This window comes from Monodelphis domestica, chromosome 6, assembly GCF_027887165.1.
Source record: "Monodelphis domestica isolate mMonDom1 chromosome 6, mMonDom1.pri, whole genome shotgun sequence".
In the NCBI taxonomy this organism is placed as follows: Eukaryota; Metazoa; Chordata; class Mammalia; order Didelphimorphia; family Didelphidae; genus Monodelphis; species Monodelphis domestica.
This window is the reverse complement of record NC_077232.1, coordinates 109,940,702-109,963,100: the sequence shown is the minus strand read 5'-3', so window position 1 is coordinate 109,963,100 and position 22,399 is coordinate 109,940,702. Positions and strand designations below refer to the sequence as shown.

Here is a 22,399-nt window from a genome sequence, read left to right as displayed (position 1 = left end):
AAGGTCATCCAGCTAGGAAGAGTCAGAGTTCAAATTTGACCCCAAGACCTCCTGTCTCTAGGCCTGGCTCTCAGTCCACTGAGTCACATACCTGCACCCCAAGAGATGGAGTTAGACATCCAGTTCACATAGATGTCCCAATTTGTTATTCCACATTTGAGTCTTAATAGATATTCTAGTAAGTTTGAAAAAATATTGTGCCAGTACCAACTATTGAAGTGAAACTGTTCTACAAAGGTAGTCATTGATGTCACATATCCCTGAGTACTTTGTTCACATTCTTCCCCCTCTCAGAATGCTTTCCCTCCTGCTCTCTGTCCAAATAGATCCTAAACATCCTTCTAGGAAGAGGCTTCTCTTCTCTCTATGAACCCAAACTTCATCTCTCCTCTCAACACGAATCATTGATCTATGCCAGTCATCTACCAAGGGACAGAGCTCAGACTCAATGTCAGGTCTTCTGACATCAAAGTCAAAAAGCACTTCTTACACTATCACCTTTTTGTGACTGATAGGAGGGAACAAGGCAGGGGATGGGGAGCTTAGACTGTTCACCATCTGAATTTGTTTAATTATTGAAACAAGGTAGAGATATCTGGTCACTCCTGAGGAAACACAGCTTCTGAGAATAGGTAGGAACACTGCTCTAGTCCACTGGTCACTATTCTGAGGCAGGTGTGACCTCAGGAGTAATAAATGTGATATGAAGCATCTGATCAGAAATGAACCAGGGTGTTACATAAAGGAGGATTTAGTAGTAGGTTAAGAACAGAGAGTTTAATGGAAAGAGGTAACAAGTTACAACTGTGCATCCTGACCTGAAGTGACTGTTTAAAAGTACGTGGAGGGCTAGCTAATGCAGCCAAGATGGCGGTGGTGGTGGTGCCGATGTTGGAGCCCAAGGTTAAACAGTAAACTCTCTCGAGGCTGATCACTTCGGTGCCTAAGAGGGGAAAAAAAAAGACATTGGATTCCTTCCTGGGTGGGAATGATTGTGCTTGGCAGACCAAATGTAAATATGGAGACAGGGGCACATAAAAAGGAAAATGGGGAAAAGGGAAGACTTACCAACTAGAGGAGTGATTGTAGAGGTGAACACTGAACTACTCTGCACAAGAAAGGTCAACAAGGCTCCAACAAGAATGACAAGGTAGCCTGCCAACCAAGTAAATGGGAAGGGAAAATCTGGGAAATAGAAGTAAAGGAATAGAAGAAGAAAAAGGCACCATTTCTATAAGTGTTCTGATCAATGTTGCATTCTCAAACAGAAACAGTCCTTTGACAAAAAGTTCATTCTAAAACTTCTAGCCCAAACAGTTCCCAAGACAATTAAAAATAGTCAGTAAGGAGGTTCCTTGAGTGTCTCAGGAGCTCCCAGCCAGACTCCTAGAAAGGACTTTTATATTCCTCTTTGCACAAAAGAAATAATGTTTGTAAAAAGCACTTTACCAGGTGCTGGACACTGTTGTCATAATACAGATACTTATCCCAATCCTCATGCCCATTGTTCTCACAGCTAGGTAGGTCCAAGATCAATTCAAACTGTCCCCTTTATGTACCTCATCTTCCTTGTCTATGCGCAGATGGAAAATTTATAACACCTGAGCTATATTCCCAGGATCCTTTTAAGTTGCCTCCTCATTTTACATAAGAGTACTTAGTAGATAAATTTAGATGAGACCTACACAGAGGGGCTCTTTTTTCAGAGCTTGTGCTTTAGGTAAAGGGCTGCAGGTCTCTGTTTGCTCTGATCTCTTGACTAAAAGAACCTTTTTTTCCCTTTCTCTCTTTTATTATTATTATTATTAAAATGCTACATTTTTTATGGAGACCCCAAAGGGACTTCAGAACTAGAACCAGATTTCTTCTTCTGTCATGGTTTTCCCTCTCCCCTCTTCCTTCTCCCTTCTCCCTCTGGGAAACCTTTCAAAGCTTTCTCAGACTCATTGCCTACACCTGCCCACCAGAAGAGCTGGATAAACAGGTTTCTCCCTCACCGAGGCTGTTCCTACTAACTCCTTCTGGTGCTACTGTTGTTTGCTGTTCCTGCTACTTTTAAACTTTTAAATTTTCTGCCCCAAACACCATCCCAGTGGAGGGAGATCCATTTTCCCTTTTCAGAGGGGGTACTGGTCCTCTCTCCTAACTAAGTCCTGTTCCAAAAAAACACCCCACCCAGATTCCTATACTCCTTCTTAGCAAACAAATAAACAAACAAATACAAAAAACAAAAACAAAACACCTCTTCCCACTCCAGCTAAAAGAAGTCCTCAACCCTTAAAAACAGTCCATAATCCTTGACTTAAATCTCCTCACCCCTGCTACTAGAGGCTAGTATTATAGAGCACTCAGCATTTTTCCCCTTTTCTGTTGCGCTGCCTTGCTACTTTTGTGCCACTTGAGGGCAGCACGAATAATAAAGATATATATTGTATAGCAACTAAAAAACATCCAATACAGCCTTGCTATATCATTATAGAGAATTAAAAGCACACAACATGATCGTTTCTGGAACAAGAAAGCCTTTTGGCTTTTGTCAAACTCCTTTTCCTAATACAGCTAGGAATTCTTTTCCTAATTATTATTAAGACTAAAAAGGCTACAAATTGAAAATTGCAAACAAAAATACAAGCAGCATTACAAATTCAATTGGTAACTTTCAGACACTCTTTACACGATCTAGTAGAAAAGGAGGATCCTATTCAAATGTCTAATTCAAATTTTTGTGAGCCTGTTACCAAACCACTCAGAGAGAAAAGTCTTATTTCTCCTGAAATAAGATAGACCCTTCTCATATATCTCAGATGTAAAACCTTCTCTTGTTTTGTACAACTCCTGGCTAAACCGCCCTCCCTTGTTCCTTCTCCTGATGCCCCATCCTTCTCTGTCCCTTCTCCCAAGCCACGACCAATCCCAGCTCCAAGAAACACTTGTCCTTTTACCATACAGTTTCCATTATGCACACAGACACCTCATAGAAAACCACAACCACTGACTGATTCCTATGAAGGATTTTTCCCCTAAGGGAAGTGCCCACATTAGCACCAAATGGGCATACCTTAACATTAAGGTAACAGACCTTTTCCAACCCAGGATATTAAGGAATTTAAATGAAATGTTACCAGTTATGAAGATGAACCTATCCCTGTAACAAAAAAGATGGGAAATATATTCTTTCATTTTTGATGCTCCTAATAAGGATGTTGAACAATTGCTTCATGCCTTTTTGACAGAAAGTGAGAGGGATCAGATTATCTCTCATGTTAATAAGGCCTGAAGGCCCAATACACCACACTGGCCACCTGTAGATCCTCATTGTGACTATAATGATCACAATGAACAAATGCAACTACAACATGGTAGGGAGGCCATTCTAAAAGCAATGAGAGAGTGATCAGAAAGACCTGATAGTTGGATGAAATTTGAATGCCTTAAAAAATCTGATGATGAGACATCTTCCCAATTTATGGATAGACTCATTGAACTGAGAGGTAGGTACCTAGGCATTGATATTTCCTCAGAAAGAGATATAAGACATTTAAAACAACATTTTGTAAACAACTGTTCCAGAGTAGTTCAAAATTACTTTAAAACACATTTCCCCAAATAGCCTGAAATGGATATAGATGAGTTGATGCAAACTGTGTCTTATGTCTTTAAAGGCAATAAATACAATAAAAAACTAATGATCTACTAGAAAAGATACAGAATTAAAATCTTAACTGAAATGATTGATAAACAAGAAAAGGACATGATATTTGACCAATGGAATTGCCCCTCTCCAAGAACGTAATTATCAATCCCTCCCTTACCTGCCACTTCTGTGGATAGAAGGGCCACATAATGATGAATTGTAGAAATTTCTTCCAAGCAATTAGATTCAATAGAATAATAGATATGGAAATAATTATAGAAATTATAATTACAGTAATGAATGTAGAAATCACAATTTTAGAATTGATAGCTTTTCTAGAAATTTAAATGAAATAACAGATTACTCAAACCAAATGACCCCACAACATTATACTTTAAGTAGATCTCATCCCCAAACTACTCAGGGTATGAATGCCTCTCATTGGGGAGCCCAAGTAATTTCCCAAATATTATGAAGGTATATGGAGGTGGGGGTGTTGGGACAAAGGAATCAAAGGATATAACTTTTGATTTTCCAGACCCTGATGTCTAACTACCTGTTATCCCTATTCACTGCCCCTCTCCCCATAGTGATGAACTTCATGTGACTTTAAAGGTTGGTAGTGTTTATTATGACTATTTTCTGGACACAGGAGCCTCCAGGTCTATATTGAGGAACACAACTGATTTAGATCGCAATTCAATCAGTTCAATGAATGTAGTGGGGGTATTGGGTACACCCCTAAATGTTCCAAAGCTTTCCCCTAGGATGTTGCCTGTGGGACCCCTGTCAGTGGAGCATTCTTTCCTCTTGATGCCTGACTCCCTTATAAATCTCCAGGGAAGAGATTTACTATATAAACTGAGAGCCACAATAAATTGCTCTCCTAATGCCTCTATCTCATTAGAGTTTCCAAAGGAAACCTTAACTTTGTTCCCATTCCTTCTTTCTGACCCTCATGACATACAGGAACCTCTTACTTTCAAATCCTAAATGATATACCTGAGACTCTCTGGGCCACATCATCTTCTGATGTTGGCCTACTTAAATCAGATATCCCTGTCCAAATTCAAACTAAATCTAGCCCACCTCCTTCGAGTCCTCAGTACCCTCTCTCAAAGGAGGCAATTGAGGGCATTACATCAGTAATCAATTCACTAATTGACCAAGACACCATAATTCCCCATAAATCTGAATACAATGCTCCCATCCTCCCTGTTAAGAAACCAAAATTGGGTCCCAATGGCAAGCATATCTATCACTTTCTCCAGGATTTGAAAGCTTTTTCTATACCTATACATGAAAATTCTTGGCATATCTTTGCTTTCACATGGAAGAGTTATAAGTGGACCTGGATGCATTATTCCAAGGTTTTCTGGACAGCCCTACATTGTTTACACAATTCTTAACCACTGATACTGATGCCATTAAATTTAAACAGATGTTTAATACAATATATGGATATTTACTCTTGGCATAACCTAATGCTGAAGTGTGCCAAGAGGACAGCAAATACCTCCTTTTGGAGCTACTTAAGAGAGGCTACAAGGTCTCCAAAGACAAAAATTCAGTGGTATCTCCCCAAAGTACAATATTTAGTTTTTAACTGCTGGACCACATCTTATTTCTCCTAACATTTTGAAAATAATAAAAAATTATCAGCACCTACCACTTTTTAAAAAGCAATTGATGGCAATTCTTGGAGCAATAGGATTTTGACAGCAGTGGATTACTTCCTGTAGGGAAATCACTTGTAAGCCCCTTGTATCATTCACAAAAAATTTGGTCCCTGAACCACTTAAATTGGAAAAGGAACATCTGAAAACTTTTTCAAATATAAAACAGGCTATCTTGTCTGCCCCTGCTCTAGCCGTCCCGGATTATAAAAAGCCATTTATCTTATATGTCCATGAACAGAGAGGGGTATCTTCAGGTGTTCTAACTCAACTTTTGGGACCTCCTTAATGCCCAGTAGCCTATTATTCTGCCCAGTTGGACACAGTTGCTTCAGGAGCACCACCATGCCTTAGGGAAGTATCTGCCACTGCTTTATTAGTAACCAAATTTGCCAATCTAGTATTAGGATACTAATGTAGTATCCTAATATCCTAATATAGGATAATGTGGCCACAAATATTAAGACAGGACACAGTAATTTACTGATCAAAGAATCATGAGATACGAAATAACCTGATTAAATAATGAACAAATCAAGTTAAAACACAGTAGAGTTCTTAATCCTTCAAACTTGCTCCTAGATTTACCAACTTCTGGAGAACCTTTACAAGATTGTACAGCTTTAGTAGCCATTGATCATAAACCTCATAATGATTATTGGACACCCGTTTGGATAATTCAGATTTAATATTATTTACAGATGGTTCTTCATTTATGAAGGATGGTGTGTGCTATACAGGAGCTACAGTAGTTACCAATTTTGCCACTCTCTGGTCAGCTTCCTTACCCTTGCACAAGGTGCATTACTCACAGATTTAAAACACACATGTGTCATCTCAAAGGATAAGAGAGTCACGATTTACAAGGACTCCTGTTATGCATTCAGCACATGTCACACTGTTGGCATGCTATGGCTTCAGAGGGGATTCTTAACATCAGCTGGAAAATGTATTGCCAATGCAGACCTTATTACTGACCTTCTTTCTGCCCTCCAACTCCCTGAAGCCTTAGCTGTCATTCACTGCTCTGCCCACACACTTGGTACTGACCCTATCTCCAGGGGAAATGAAAGAACAGATGCCACAGTGAAATTAGTGGTCTTGGAAGGGCCTGAGTTAATTTTGACCCTAACAATTATTAATGATTTGTATCCATCCCTTTCCTACAATGACAAGAAGAGGGAAAATGGAAGAAAAAAATTAAAGCTAAACAAATTAAAGGAGTATGGGTATCATCAGAAGGCAAACCCCTACACCCTAGATATTTCTATAACCAAATTTGTCACTCCATTCATAAACATTGTCACTTTGGCATCCAAGGCAATGTATACTCTATTAAAAAAAGTATAGATAGAACCTGGAATAACTACAATTACTTCCAAACTATGTACAGCATATCCTACCTGCCAGGCCTTTAATCAGCATTATTTTTGTGGAAAAGTCTTTAGTGGATGTCCTCTCACTTACACATCATTTGAACACTGACTAATTGATTTTATCTTTATGCCAAAATCTAGACAGCATAAATTTTGATTGGTCATGCTTGATCAGCTGACCAGGTGGCCTGAAGCATTTCCTACTGCTTGGGCCACATCTGCTTTTTTACCAAAACATTTTTGAAAGAAATTATTCCTCTTTTCAGCCTACCAGCATGAATTGATTGAGATAGAGGAACTCATTTTACAGATTCTGTCTTATCACAAATTTATTTATATTTGGGAATAACTCCTAAATTTCATACACAATACCATCCCCAGAACTCTGGCCAAGTTGAAAGAATGAATAAAGAACTTAAAACTATGATTGGAAAATTGTGCATGGAGGCTCATTTAAAATGACTTGAAATTCTAACTCTGCCCCTATTTTAAATCAGAAGCAGACCCAGAAGTGATGTAAACATCTCACCATTTGAGTTGCTATTTGGACATCTACCTATTCAGGCACAACCATTCTTGTCTGCCTATGTGTCTGCCATCATTGTTACAAGGGGATACAACCACTGTCACATATATCAGGAAATTACAAACTAAATTGTGAGAACTTCATGACTCTGCTCTTCAGGCAGGCCCCATAGATTTCTCACTTCATGATTTAAACCCTGGTGATAGTATCTACATAAAGAATTTCAAACATACTGGGTCGACTGAACCTGCTTATGACTGCCCTTTCCAAGTCCTATTGACTACACCAACAGCAATTAAAATTGGGGAGAGGGTCTCATGAATTTGTTGTAGTCATGTAAAACAAGTACCTTCTGTTGTTAACAAATGTATTTATTATTGTTAACAAACTGTATTGATTTTATTTGGCTATTGATCATGATAAGACTTCCCTATTGTTGGATTGATATTATTTTGTTGCACTGTATTTCATCCTTCTATTGAACAAATTGCTTTTATAGAACAATACATATATGATCTCAAAAAAAAACCCAACAACTATATTAGCAACCTATATTGACCTGATGTGCTTTTTTATAACATTTTGTGCCTTCTGTAAATTTCTTTTTCCTTTTAAATATATTATTGCTCTTTTACCTCCAATACTTTATCAACCTCATTTGCACTCACACTATGAATCTTGGCAAGTTAAAAGAGGAAATGAATCTTATTTTTCATCAAGTAGCCTCTATATATTACCTCTAAAATTGTGAAATATATATATATATATATATATGTGTGTGTGTGTGTGCATGTTTTTATTATTGTTTTTTGTCCTGCTTGTGAGATACAAAATTTGAGTTTTTTTCTCAAAAATTTTATATTTAAAGCACATGTCACCAATATTGAAAAGATTTTTTTAAATTGCTTTACATTTTGCAATAGAATAAGCTAAGATGTTTAGCATATTTGCCTAGCATATAGATGGGTACCACAAAAGCTTTGGAATTTCAACCTGCCACTAACATAACATGTAATGAGACGTTTGCTCAATGACTATGTCTGAATCAAGGAAAAAACAGACCACAAAGGAGCACAGAAGTTGACCTGAAAATTGCTAAACAAGCACAAAAGTTAAAAAAGCAAACCCAATCTTAAGGGGATTGATGACATTCTATACAAAGAGCTCAAGGACTTAATAATGTGTGAGATTCAAGATTGCAGCTGTTTAACAGGTTAAATGTAGGACTTCTTTGTACCACACTCTTTATCAAGTATAAAATATCAATTGTTCTGGCTCTGGCTCCATTATCCTTGAAAGCAGAATAAAGGGACAAACCAGAAAATGCTATTTCCCATTAGTTTTGAGACATAGTTTTGTTTTGTTTTTTCTTTCATGATGTGACAACTTACTGTATTCCAGATTGCTAAATTGGGTTAGCAAGTGATTGTTATTGCAGGCTTATGGGGCATGGATTGCTATAAGAACTTGCTGTGATTTGTGAATTATTTTCCCTATTTCCTATAATTTTTTCACTTTTTTAATCTATATTTCACTCAATGGTTATTTTTTAATTTCTTTGAATTAATTGAAGTTTTTCATAACTGATCCATATGCCTTATGACTTGACCATGTATTCCTGTGTAATTCCTATGTGTATCCCTGTATCCTCCTTGGTGAGGGGGCGGGGTTATTTTGTAATGAAAAGTTTTAAGTTCATTTTGACAAAAAAAAAATCTTTTAGGGGTAAGAAATTTGCTGCCTCCCAGAATCCAGAGACTAAATTTCTTGTGGAAGATGCCATGGCGATGCTTTTGGAGAACGCATGCTGCTACAGGAGTTCCTGAGAAAAACATGTGCAAAACTGAACTTTGGGGTGTTGAATACATTTGTTTATATGTACTTTGTTGTACCAAAAGGAACTGCCCCCTAATTGATTTTATTCTTGATTTCCTTTTGTTTCCTTATCCCCAAGTTGTTTTATTTTCTCAATTTAAAATTGTATATACCTAAGTTAATTGTATTTAAAATGATCCATTGGGGAGACTGGTTTCCCAAAGGATCACTGGGGAGAATTTAAATATGGAAAATTTGCAATACCTGAGCTACATTCCCATCATCCTTTTGCATTACATACTCATTTTACATAAGGATGCTTAGGAGATAAATTTGGCTGAGACCCACTTACTGGGGCCTCTTTTTTAGGATCTTGTGCTTTTGGTAAAGTGCTACAGGTATGAGGCTCTGACTCTCTTTGCTCTGCTCACTTGACTGGAATTAACTTTTTTTCATTTCCCACTTTATTATTATTATTATTATTATTGTCAAAATCCTTTATCTATAACAGTCAAGGTATGAGTAGGAGGGGATTGGAAGAATCCACTCCTTACAAGTCCCATTGGAATCCTAATTCATAACAACCCAACTAAAAAAGAGGTGAGATTAGAGATAAGGAAGGGAAGCTGAGGAGGAAAAGGGTTCACTTGGCAAATGTCCCAGACTTTTCCTAGATGTTAGTTGTGGGAATTGGCACATAGCAGAAAGCAAAAAAAAAAAAAACTCAAAAACATAAAACAATAGGAATTATTGGAAATTGTTAATCCTCTGCATGGTAGAGAAGAAGGGAGGGAGTTAAGCATTTATTAAGTACCTACTATGTGCCAGGTTCTGTGCTGCTCACTTTGCAGGCCTTATCTCCTTTGGTCCTCACAACAACCCATGAAGATAGGAAACAGAGTAAACTGAGACAAAAGTTAAATGACTTGCTCAGGGCTACACAGTAAGTGTTTTAGACAGAATTTGAATTCATGTCTTCCTGCTTGAAAGTCTAAAACTTTATCTACTTTGCCATCTTGTATGATTAGCCTATATCTCTTCCTCTCCAATAAGTATTTCTGTCATCCAGAGATGGCCATCAAATCCCAAGCTTTGCTCCTACATTGAGATCACCTTCCTTGTTCTCCAATATTCCTGCTTCTGTGATTATATATGAAGGAGCAGGGATATGTTCCAGTTCGAGACTTTCTTCCTTAGTCAAGTAATGGTGACAGTGAAATTTCCAGAGCTCTTTATCATTTATCATGTCCTAGTAGGAATAGTACCTGTAGAACACTTTTTTCAGATTCTCTTTTTCTACAGATCATAGGACCTTAAAACTTATGAGGTGGAATAGACTTTAAGTCATCTGTTCTATCCCTCTTCATTTTTCAGAGGGAGAACTGGGGCATCATAGACCTCAATTTACTTGCCCATCATTTGAACCCAGAACCTCTGACTCCAAATTGAATACTCTTTTGTACTGTGCCACAAGGCACATCTGGGTTTAGTGGCTCATCCAGGATTACACAGCTAATGTATGCTTGACCAACAAAGATGGACTCAGGGATCCAAAGGACCAAGTCAAATCCCACCTAAGATGTTATAGCCCTGGACAAGTTATTTAGCATCTTCCAGATGTGGCTGCCTCAGAGGACTAATGTAAACATTGAATACATAGATGTTTGTAAGGGTTCTACCAACTTTAGAGCTCTAGAGCTCTAGAGAGTTTATTAGGGGACAGGTATTCAGACTTATCCTATGATTACTTTGGTATAGGTATCTCTCTGGTGGGGGAATTCTGCCAGCTGGAAGATTCTCTGTATTACAGCATTCTGAAGACTTGCCTAAAGTGTCCTAAAGAGCTTTTAAAGTGTTGTTCACACAACTAGTATGTGTCAGAATTGGGATAAGAACTTATATTTTCCTGGCTTTTAGGTCAGCTTTCTATCACTATACCATGGTATCTCTCTTCTTATCATTAATTATTGCTTTCTTTATTTCCCCAAAGGGAATAATCCCACTAAGGTCTTGGGAATGTTCTCCGTGTGAGAAACATGGCAGAATGTAACTATTTTTTCCTTCATTTATCCTCACTCTCTTACTATCTCATCTTTGGATTAATTTTATTCTCTTTGCTTTTTCTTTTTCTTTTCTTTCTATTTTTTGAAGCCTTTTCTATTCCAAATTTTATAAAACCAAATGAAATACACATTTCTCCTTTATATGTTTAGCTTACTTTTCTTAATATCTCTATAATAAATACCATCCATAAGTGTTCCAGCCCTTCCCCACCATCTCCAAATCAGAGTAGTGATTATACTGGAGACCAGCATGTACCCATAAATTCCTTCATGTTTCAAGTTTCAGTTCATGTTCTGGAAATAACATTCACAGTTTACTATTCCTAAATGAATTCTATGGTTATGCACAATATGCTCCTGGTTCTACCAATTTCACTATTCTGGTAATAGTTCTTTCCAAGTTGTTTTTGTTTTAAAACTGCCTGCTCATTGCTTCCTTTGGTACAGTAGTATTCTGTCACAATCACATGCCACAATTTGTTTAGCCATTTCCCTATTGATGGACAATTTTCAATTCTTTGCCACCAGAAAGAGACTTGCTATAAATATTTTGGAGCATATGGGATTTTTTCCTTTTTACCTGATTTCCTTGGGAAATATACTCAAGAAAATAATGGATTCAAGTTTTATAACTATATTTCCAAATCCGAAATGGATAGATCAGCTCACAACTCAATCAACAGGGTATTAGTATCCTCATTTTTGCATATTCCCTCAATCATTTGTCATTTCGCTTTTTTTTTAGTTTAGCTAGTTTGATGATAGGTGTGAGGTGATGTCTCAGAGTTATTTTGGTTTACAATTCTCTAAAAAGTAGTTTTTTTACAGCATTTTTTCAGATACCTACATATGGCTTTGCTTTCTCCATCTGAAAACTGTCTGTTCATATATTTTTCCCATTTATCAGGGAATGGCTCTCATTCATATAAATTTGACAAAGCTCTCTTTATATATTTTAAATATGATGTAAAAATTTTTTTCTTCCAGTTTTCTGTGGCTACTCATATTTTCCTAGATCTCTCCATACAGGTAAAGCAGGGCCTCCAGGGCCAGTTCTTTCTTATTCGGTAAACAACATCAGAGCAATGAACTTTCTCTTGGCCTCAGGAACATCCCCAATGCAATAACACAAATTCAAAATAAATGGAGACAATCTGGATTCCAAGAACTGTTAATCAGTAAGAGAAAACCCAAGTGGAAGCCAAGGTCAAATAAAGTACTTGTTTCTAGACAGTTGGATCAGACATGTACCTCAGTGAGCACAATGTGGGGAGAACTAGTGGGTATCTTTTTTCCTAAGGGCTTTGCCCACAGAAAGGCCCAGGTATGTTGAAATGACTACCTGTGTTGATGTACTTCTTAATCACTGCAGCAACAGGTCCCCTGAGCTCAGAGTTCAAGACCCTGATAAACAAGATCAAACAACCGCACAAGATGAACAAAGATAGGGGTAGAAGAATGAATCCGATGACCGAATCTGAGAGGCTGGTGTTCACAAATAAGTGTTTGCCTGCAGGGATCAGAGGAACCATTTATCAAGAGGACTCATGGCCAAGAGGGTGAGTCATCTAGAAGGTTTTCTTGGATCTAACAATGTCTTTCTTAGAGTTCAGCTTTGTTTCCCTTTCTAAGAATCTCATTGTGACCCAAACATCTTTCTCTTCCTCCTTATCTCCAGATCTGGGTACATAGTGTTGTATAAAGCACTATGTCTTATGTAAAATGATTCTAATTCAGAAAAGGTTTATAGAGTAACATTGCAAAAGATATTTAAGTTGAATCAAAATAACACTTAACCCTGGGACTCTGCTTTACAGTAAAGTTTCCTAACTTTTTTGTTAAAGAAGCCATTTTTTGATTCCTAAAAAGTCTTGATACATGAGTGTGGGGAGATTTCCTCTCAGTTAAGCTCCTGTATACCCAATATAACAGTGAAGAGCACTTCATTGACATATAGACTTTCTGAGTTAGAATCCTGATTCTGCTCCTTTCTCTGTACCAGCAGGCAGATTTCTACACCTTTATGGGTGTTGGGTCTCCTGCTCTTGAAAGGAGAGGGTTGTACTAAATAATCCCAAGGGATCCTTCCTGCTCCAACATTCTTTGATCTTTGTACCATAGATGACATTTCCCTCTTCCTAGGAATGGATTTGCCTGAGTTGCTACCACTTACCTGCACTTTAGCTTAATTGTGCAGGAATAATAATGAAGTTATTTGTACACTGAAAATGTTATGTAAATAATAATTATAATAGTAATCGCTGACATTCACATTGCATTTTAAGATTTTTTAAATGCTCTATAAATAGAATGTCTTTTGATCCTTGTAATACCTCCTGAAAGGTAGATGCTATTTTCCACATTTTATAAATGAGGAAATTGAGATGGACAGAAATTATGTGACTTGCTCTGGGCCATCCAGATAAGTCTCTGAAGCTGGATTTGGACTAGATCTTCTTGACTCTGGATCCCTAACATCATCCACTTCACTTTATGAGGAGATTATTCAAACTGATGGGACCATGTTTGAGCCTCAATTCCTCAATTCCTCCCTAGTAGTAAATTATACACTTAGGTAGGTAGAAATTGGTGTTTTTCTCTGAAACCATTACAGAATTTTATTTCCAATCTTGCACTCTATAAAGCGGAATGCATATTGTTGGAAAGGAACTGGGAGACTCTCTAATCCAACTTCTCAATTTATAGATGAGAAAAGCAATATCAGAGAAAAATCCACAGTCACACAGTTAATATGCACCAGAGGAGGGATTTGAATCTTGGATTTCTGACTCTAGGATTATGGCTCTTTCCATTGTAGTAGTGAATCTGGAATTCAAATCTAAGTATCTGTGTATATTTCTCTGTCACAAATACTCTCTCTCTCTCTCTCACTCTCTCTCTCTCTCTCTCTCTCTCTCTCTCTCTCTCTCTCTCTCACACACACACACGCATACACACACACACACACACACACACATACACACACACAGATGTATGTACTTCCCTATCTTGTGTCTCAGGAAGTACCCTGAGGAGCAAGACTCAGTTAGTCTTTACTAAATCTCCCTCATCTCAGTACATTAGAGTATTCCACAATATGATTAACCTTTTGACTAAAATAGAACTGCAGGAAGTTATACAGATTATATTCTGGAAACATCAAAGAGTTAATGAAACTCCCTAGAGTAGCCCCTATCCCACGTCTAAATTAAATCCAGCAGGGGAGGGATCAGGCCTGGGGAAGAAGAAAAGCAAATACTAATAATAGCAGTAACAGCTCTCAGCTCTGTTTACATCATTGGAGCTAGGAATGGTACCTGAGTCCCAGTGGGGCGTCATGCAAGGAATGTCCTAGCCTCAGCTCTTCCGTAACTGGTTATGGGACCTTATGGATGTCACTTATCTTTTAGAAAATGCGGATAGTAATATTTCACTTCAGGAAGGCAAGTTATTCCTCCCTTTTAACAGGCTACTGTGTCAGGCAGGTGTGGCATTTGGAATGTCAGGAATATTGATAATTATTGATTCTGCAAATGTTGGAGGGTCAGAGGAACAAAGATGGTCTAGTCCTCAGAGGCAGCTGCTTAATGACCCCAGTGTTTGTAAGAATTGCATGAGAGAGCCAATATTTTCCTTTCTAGCATCCAATATTTCTAAGAGCTGTGTGTCTTGTTTTAGACTTTGGCCAATTCTACCAAATGCCGCAGGGGCAGGACTGGACTGGTGTCATGGAGAAGACCAGACAAGTTTGCTGAGGATTTACATAGTGCTTTGCTCTGTCTTCTGTATCACAGGTAAAGAAGGCACCCATTTGTACCAGGCAAAAAGGAGCTGGGTTGTTCCTTAGGGAGACCTAGCCCACTTTCTCTTTCCTCAAGGATATGGCCTTCAATGCTCCTTTTCCTAGGCTGCCTTATTGGTCTGGCAATCTGTTCCCAAATCAAGGACTATCTTGCGATGAATTGCTGCCAGAGGAGAAATAAGTAAAGAATGTGATCAGTCTAGATTCTGCTGATGACTGTTACATCTTCCCAGGTATTATACACCTGTACCTCATAGGTCTTCTTTACCCATGACTTCTTTGCTCCTATCCTTGGCTCTAACATCAATTGAGAATGGAATTTGAAATTCAGCAGTCTAATTTCTAGTAGATTTCCTACTCACATTTTGCAATGTTCTGTTGATACGTTCTGTTCTTGAGGGTCCAAGTGATGTTCCCTTCAGTCCAGCAGAGAGTGGGAGAGGTACAGTTTTCTGGTGAGGGAACGGTAACATTGCTAAAAGTCTAAAAGAAAACATGAAGGAAAAAAAAAAACTGTTACTGAAGATAGTAAAAGGGAATTCTTAATCCCTTGCTCTAACCTAACAGGGGAAAGAGCTGGCTGGCTTAGTGGACAGAGAACCAGGCCCAAAGATGAGAGGTTCTGTTACCATGGAGACCAGCACACAGTTAAAGGAAATAGAAACTGCTCTCAGAGAGGAACTGACTTAAGAATGACAGTTGGACAGTGAGCGATAAAGTCAAGCATCAAGAGTGAGAAAGAACTTTTCTCTCTAAGGTTTCCTGAGGGAAGGGTGGTGCTGGCAGATGCTGGTGACAACTGGCTGCTGGAGAATCTGATTCAAGGAGAGTGTGTGGGTTGCTAGCTAGCTGTCCATTGTTTAGTGAGTTCTTTAGAATATGTTTATATATTATATACATATGCATAGCTAGTGTAGGTTCAGCCTGGTTAGCTAGGCTGAAGAGTTATTAGTGAGACTCTCTCAAATGAGTTTTTAGGTATTTATAGGTTGGTATTAGAACATTTTGGTAGTTTTTAGGTAACAAACCTAGAGTAGATAGTTAAATATCTCTCTCTTTCCTATCATTCTGTCTTTACTATTCTTTCTCATTTAAAACAAAATTCATTAAACTATTCTCCTATCTTTGGCAAACTCCTCATTTTAACCCCTACATTTCTTCTTATATAATCCTATAAACTTAGAACAAGGGATGGTATGATGTGAAGATACAATTCATAGCCCTGAAGATGTGACTATCATTGACCACTGAATCCCCATCTTCCCCTTCTTCTCTACCTCATCCTCCCCATAGTCCAAAGAGAAGACTTCAGCCTTCTTGCTATAGGGCACTTGCTGAAAGAAGAGAAAATAGCCTAAAAGATCTGGATCATTTCTGAAAGCCAGCTGAGCTGCACCCAGGCTGAGCTCTGTTACCCCAGAAGGGAGACTCATGCAGATAATTGCTTTATCTCTATCTTGAAGAAGTCTTATTCTGCCCCTTAGTCTGAGCTTTAATTAGAGCAGAGTGACTAGAGCTTTGGTCTAGGGCACTGAGTTTATAGGAAACCCACAGCACTTGAAGTCCTTCAACATCACAGGAGGAACCACTGTCTATGTATGACCTTGGAATCATTTTCTGAAACTTACCACATTTTCAAAAGTTTTACACCAAATTTTTATCAGGCTCTTGTTTTTTGCTTCCTGATTCCCTGCAGCAAGTTCAGTGAAGACTTTTTTATTCAGCTGTGGAAAACAACAGACATGAGGAAAAGAGTTGCCCCATTCCTCAGCTATGATTTGTGAATGAAAAGTTAATTACTCTCCTAAGGGCTCCAGTGTACAGAGGTGAAAGCCAGAATCCATGTAAAGGGGAGACAGATTGGCCTTATTTCCAAAGAACTGTGCTGAATATATACAACTTTGCCTATTGATTAGGATGAGGCCAGTTAAGCCCTTTTACATTGTTTAAAGTGTCTAGTACCCTGCCAGCTCCTTGAGGCCAATGAATGTCTCATTTTTGACTCCGTATCCCTTAAGGAATGCTTCTTAGTTGATTGTTATGGAATGAACAATGAAGCATCCTTTGAGAAAGATCTTCTCCTCTGACCTCATTTGAAGGCAATCCCATTATATCCACATCATGGCGGGGGGGGGGGGGGGGGGGGGAGGCATTAGGCACAAAATGATAGCATAGTTGAGTCTCTCTTTGGCCAGAGTGGTAGAGGGGAGAAGAGGGGAATAAAATTTCTAATGTGGTACCAGAAGCAACTCAGTGCTTATTCCTTATCTCCATTATATTTGGGAATGAAATGAGGGAGTTGTAGTATAGGCATATCCAATTAGTCCTACCAGATTGGGGAGGACATTTTTAAGTGCCTTTCCAAACGAATCAAGTTCCCTGCAGGTGCTATTTCACCTCCTTAATGACTCAGATTCAAAATCAGGCTAAGTCCTGATGCCCACCTGGATGATGATGTTTGTTAAGGGACCTGTGAGGGCTTTCAAGAGTTCGGGGCCATCATCATCATCATCATCATCAGCCTGGAATTTAAAGGATCTCATTATTCTATAGGAGAGGTGGTAGAGGAAACCAGTGATCAACTCCAGAGGCAGCAGCACCAGCACTGTCAACCAATTAAAAAAACTATGTACAGTAGCTCCTGCAAAAACCCTAGAAGAAGAACATCCAAAGAAAGAGAATGACAAGTCTGTTAATTCAATTCATAGCATGGAGTGCTTAGTGTATGCAGAATAAGAAAGCTTGACTTAAAGTCAGGAAGACCAGGATTCTGGGCCCACCTCTAGTTTAAACCAAGAGCAAGTCACTTAACACTTCCAGTGATCCAAACCAGTCCTGTAGTTGCCAATCAGCATCAGTGCTGTGGGATTTCCACATTGGAAGTTTCTACACACCAGTGACATCATAGATCTAGGTCCCACTTTTGCTCCCCCCTCCCCAAATGGACAGAGCACATGGGGAATAAAGACCCCATAGTCCACACATATCACCATAATACCACCCTCTTTTTGTGCTGTTGCAGAGCTTCCTGTTTCAAAGCTCTTTTGTATCTGGGAGAACACCTCTGTGAAGCAGGTAGACCACATTGTTGATGTTTTCATTTCAAAGACAAAGAACACTTCTTGGAATTTGCTCAACCAATGTCACACAGGAAGGGGCCTCCTCATTTCTCATTTAAGCGTTCTTCCCTCCCAGGTACCATGTAGTTGTCCCAAGCAGTCTTGAGGGGGAGCAGGTATGCTCATTGTATGAAGGGCCAGTTAGATCAGAGACTTGAAAGATAAATAATAACAGAGAACCAGGTAGGTATTTGGTACTTAATTAATGCAAATTCTTTCCATTTTTATCATTTTTATTTATATTCTAATGTTTAATTCAGTTTTATGTTTTACCCAGTAGTACTCATTTAACTCTTGTCTTTGTGAATTGAATTTGTGAAAATATCAATTTGTTAAACACTGCATGCTGATTGACTAACAAATCAATCCGGTCCTCTCCAGCTTTGGTACTGGATCCTGTATGCAGGGAGAGACTGATTTTTATTCATTTTTCCTGGTCAAACCTTTTTTCTTTTTTTTTTCATTAAGCTTATCCTTCTCTTTCCCATAACAAACAAGGAATCACCCAGGAAATATATAGATGATGTCTTCCATATTTCCATATCTCTGTTCACTCATGATTATTTTTCAAATATTAAATCTTTTACTATATATAAGTTTCTTGGTTCTATTCATTTCACTCTTCATTATCTCATGTAGGAATTTCTAAGTTTAAAAAATGTATGTGCTCATTGTTTCTTACAGCACAGTAGTTTCTAAGAGTCATATTCCATAATTTGTTTAGTCATTCTCCAGTTAGACATTCCTTCAATTTCTAGTTCTTTGCCACCACAGAGAGCTGCTATATATATTTTGAAATGTACAGGTTCTTTTCCATTTTCCCAGCAATAGTACTGTTAGGTCTAAGGGTATACACAGTTTTATAGTTCTCTGTGCATAATTCCATATTGGTCTCCAAGATGGTTGGATAGATTCATAGTTCTACCAAAAATTTTATTAATGTCCAAACTTTTCTACATCCTGTAAATATGATATTAGAAAATTGTTTTGTTAGTTAATATTGTTTTATTAGTTTAAGGATAAGAAGTAAAGTGGCTGGCTTGAGGGGAAAAAACTGGAATTTGAAGCAAAGCTGAGAGCATGTTAATTTCAACTGCTAACAGTTATAACCATTTTTCTATGTCAATTACTCTCTCTGGCAGTTGGCAGAGACACACACTCAGAGATTCTTTCTCAGGGCTGGAGGAGGTAACATCTTTGCCTCTCTCTCTGTCTGAGGGAAAGAGCCAAAGGAGCTCAGTCTTTTCTTTTCCCAACTTGAGAAACACTATTGAATACCTATTGTGGTTTTTATAGATTAGTTTATATCTGGGAAGACCAAAGAAGAACCTGATCATTGGTTTGGACTCTGTTAAGATTCAGAGTCCTAACTTGTTTCTCATTGAGACTCAAGCTTTGCCATTTTATAATTTGAAGGCAAAGTTAAGATTTATAAAGATAATAGAGGTAGTTTTATTTAGAGTATTTAGAGTATATTTAGTATTTAGTATATATTAGTATTTAGAGTATAAATTTGGGTTCTTCAGATCAGGGAGGATTAGTGTAGCCTGTGAAACACAGGAGAAGCAGTTCCTTGCTAAACCAGGAAGTTTATTTGGGTGGATTTAGAATCCCTTAGAATTAGAAATTCTTCTTTATCCTTATATATTTCAATAAATATTTTATTTTTATAAGAGTCTCTTTAGCGTCCTTGTGCCTGGCCTGAAGGGAAGTTCACATTTGAGCTTCACTTCCTCACTGAGGTTACTTTTGATTACCTCTATTAAAAGTATCGGAACAGTTTGAACCTGATTGCCAAGTTAAACAGTTTTGAAAAGTTTTGAACCTATATTGAAACAGTTTTTCCATCTAAATATTTTATTTTATAACTTGCCAAAATTTTATTTTTACAGTTTGGTGAGCCAGCTAGGACAAAGAACCTAACAGTCTGATTTTAAGGGTCTAATTGTCAACTTGGGCAGTTGGAGCCTTTATCTCAGCAGGGGGTCTATGAAAGCAACTAGAGGTTAGCTGTGGTAACAGTGAGCTGAACTCTAGTTGGCTACAGTCAACTTGATACAAATAATCTCTACTTTCAGAAAACCTGGTGAATTAGCTACATAAAATCACCATGGGATTTTCTCTATTAGATATGACTTCTCTCATTTTCACTATTTCACCAGAATACGTGCAAAATGTACTTGCCTATGACTTTTTAATGTCAGTACTCTTCTCATTGACTCTCCTACAACTAATCTCTTATGCCCCTGTGCTACTATTGTTTATCATGTGCTTTTTACATGATGATCCAATCTTTGGCAGTTGTATTTAAACATTTAAAAGCAAGCATCAAGCAAGCTACTGCAAATAGTGATCTAATGTTAAAAGTGAACTATCTAGAGACTAAATTAGATGGAATGCAAATTCAATATGAGGAATTACTCAAGGCTAAAGGAACAATGGCAGAACCTAAAAAACATGATGCAACTAAATTAGAGGGTGCAACTAAATCAGATAATCCAACCAAATTAGAAATGGAAACAAGCATTAGAAAGCAAACCAGCTCATATATTTCCTCTAAGGGAACCCCAGAACGTGGTATAAGTGAATCTCATGTGCCACAAAATTTTACTCGGGCTGATCTAGGCAGTTTTAAGAAAAATACTCTATCATATGAAAAAGAATCCATGGATGTTGTAAAGCTTTTAGTTAAGCTTTACAATCCTCCTTATGTGGACTTTGACAGCCTCATGGATGAATTATTAATGAAAAGAGAGAAACAGCAGATTATATAGGGCACTAATAATAACCCCCTAATTGCCAATTCGCCAACTCGGTATCCTGGTTGGGAATATAACTCTTTTGTGGGGAACAAAGACTTAACTACAGTCAAGGAGGCAGTAATTGAAACTGAGGCAAAAAATTCCAGACACTCAAGAATCTGGTCTAAATTTGAGCACCTAAATCAGGAAGTGGGAGAGACTCCCTCCACTTTCCTCAATAGAATTATTAACTGTCCAGAAAAATGGGTTGGATTGGATACTTTAACAGATGAGAATGTAAATCACATTCACAGGTAGTTTGTGAAAAATGCATGCCCTGTGGTCCAAAATTATTTTCAAAGTAACTGTCCTGATTGGTTTGACATGGGTCTTGACAAAATTAGGAGAATTGCAAACTATGTTTTTCAAGATGAGAGTATTTCTACATTGGCTATATTTTGGAAAAAACAACATATAAAAAAGAAATGAGAAAAAAGAAAGAAAAATATGCTTCAATTTGTTGTCAGAATCCAAAATCTCTATGAAAGTGGATAGCAATTTTTCATGAGCCTTTTTTTTTTAATTTTAATATTATTTTATTTGGTCGTTTTCATACATTATTCACTGGAAACAAAGATCGTTTTCTTTTCCTTCCCTCCCCTTCCCCCCTCCTCCCCCCCCCCCCCCCCGCCTTTCCCTCTCCCATAGCCGACGCATGATTCCACTGGTTATCACATGTGTTCTTGACTCAAACCCATTTCCCTGTTGTTGGAGTTTGCATTATAGTGTTCATTTAGAGTCTCTCCTCAGTCTTATCTCCTCCAACCCTGTAGTCAAGCAGTTGCTTTTCATCGGTGTTTTTACTCCCACAGTTTATCCTCTGCTTGTGGGTAGTATTTTTTTTTAGATCCCTGCAGATTGTTCAGGGATTGCATTGATACTAATGGAGAAGTCCATCACCTTCGATTGTACCACAATGTATCAGTCTCTGTGTATAATGTTTTCCTGGTTCTGCTCCTCTCGCTCTGCATTACTTCCTGGAGGTTGTTCCAGTCTCCATGGAACTTCTCCACTTTATTATTCCTTTTAGCACAATAGTATTCCATCACCAACATATACCACAATTTGTTCAGCCATTCCCCAATTGAAGGGCATCCCCTCATTTTCCAATTTTTGGCCACCACAAAGAGCGCAGCTATGAATATTTTTGTACAAGTCTTTTTGTCCATTATCTCTTTGGGGTACAAGCCCAGCAGTGCTCATGAGCCTTTTTTTACAACTCTCATGGATCACTGTTTTCATCAGAGTAGCTAAATCTTTCACAGTTAACTGTCATAACAATAGAGCTGCTGATGTGTACAGTGTTCTCCAAGTTACACTCACACTTCACATTGTATCTTTTTTTAAAACCCTTAACTTTCATCTTGGAATCAATACTGGGTATTGGTTAGAAGGCAGAAGAATGATAAGGGCTAGGCAATGGGGGTTAAGTGACTTGCCCAGGGTCACACTGCTAAAAAGTATCTGAGGTTAGACCTGAACCCAGAACTTCCCATCTCTGGGTCTGGCTCTGAATCCTTTGAGCCACCAAGTTGCCCCCATTTTGCACCAATTCTTACAGGTCTTCCCAGGTTTTTTTCTCAGACG

The 22,399-nt window shown here is 38.1% G+C and overlaps 1 protein-coding gene across 17 annotated transcripts in view; it reads right to left on the bottom strand.

The window, feature by feature from the left end:
• The window catches only part of LOC100012556 (sodium-dependent phosphate transport protein 2B-like), a 91,519-nt gene that overhangs the window by 23,729 nt on the left and 45,391 nt on the right, over positions 1 to 22,399 (bottom strand). For 11 of the 17 annotated variants that reach the window (XM_056802495.1, XM_056802504.1, XM_007496619.2 and 8 more), the window contains 6 exons: positions 17,337 to 17,544; positions 16,521 to 16,616; positions 15,255 to 15,375; positions 12,433 to 12,600; positions 1,069 to 1,185; positions 819 to 943 (listed from right to left, as the gene is read on the bottom strand). In XM_056802495.1, the coding sequence (XP_056658473.1) occupies positions 819 to 943; positions 1,069 to 1,185; positions 12,433 to 12,600; positions 15,255 to 15,375; positions 16,521 to 16,616; positions 17,337 to 17,544 (835 nt within the window). The remainder of the gene's footprint in view (positions 1 to 818; positions 944 to 1,068; positions 1,186 to 12,432; positions 12,601 to 15,254; positions 15,376 to 16,520; positions 16,617 to 17,336; positions 17,545 to 22,399) is intronic. The other 6 variants (XM_056802500.1, XM_007496624.2, XM_007496626.2 and 3 more) reach the window with 6 other exon arrangements.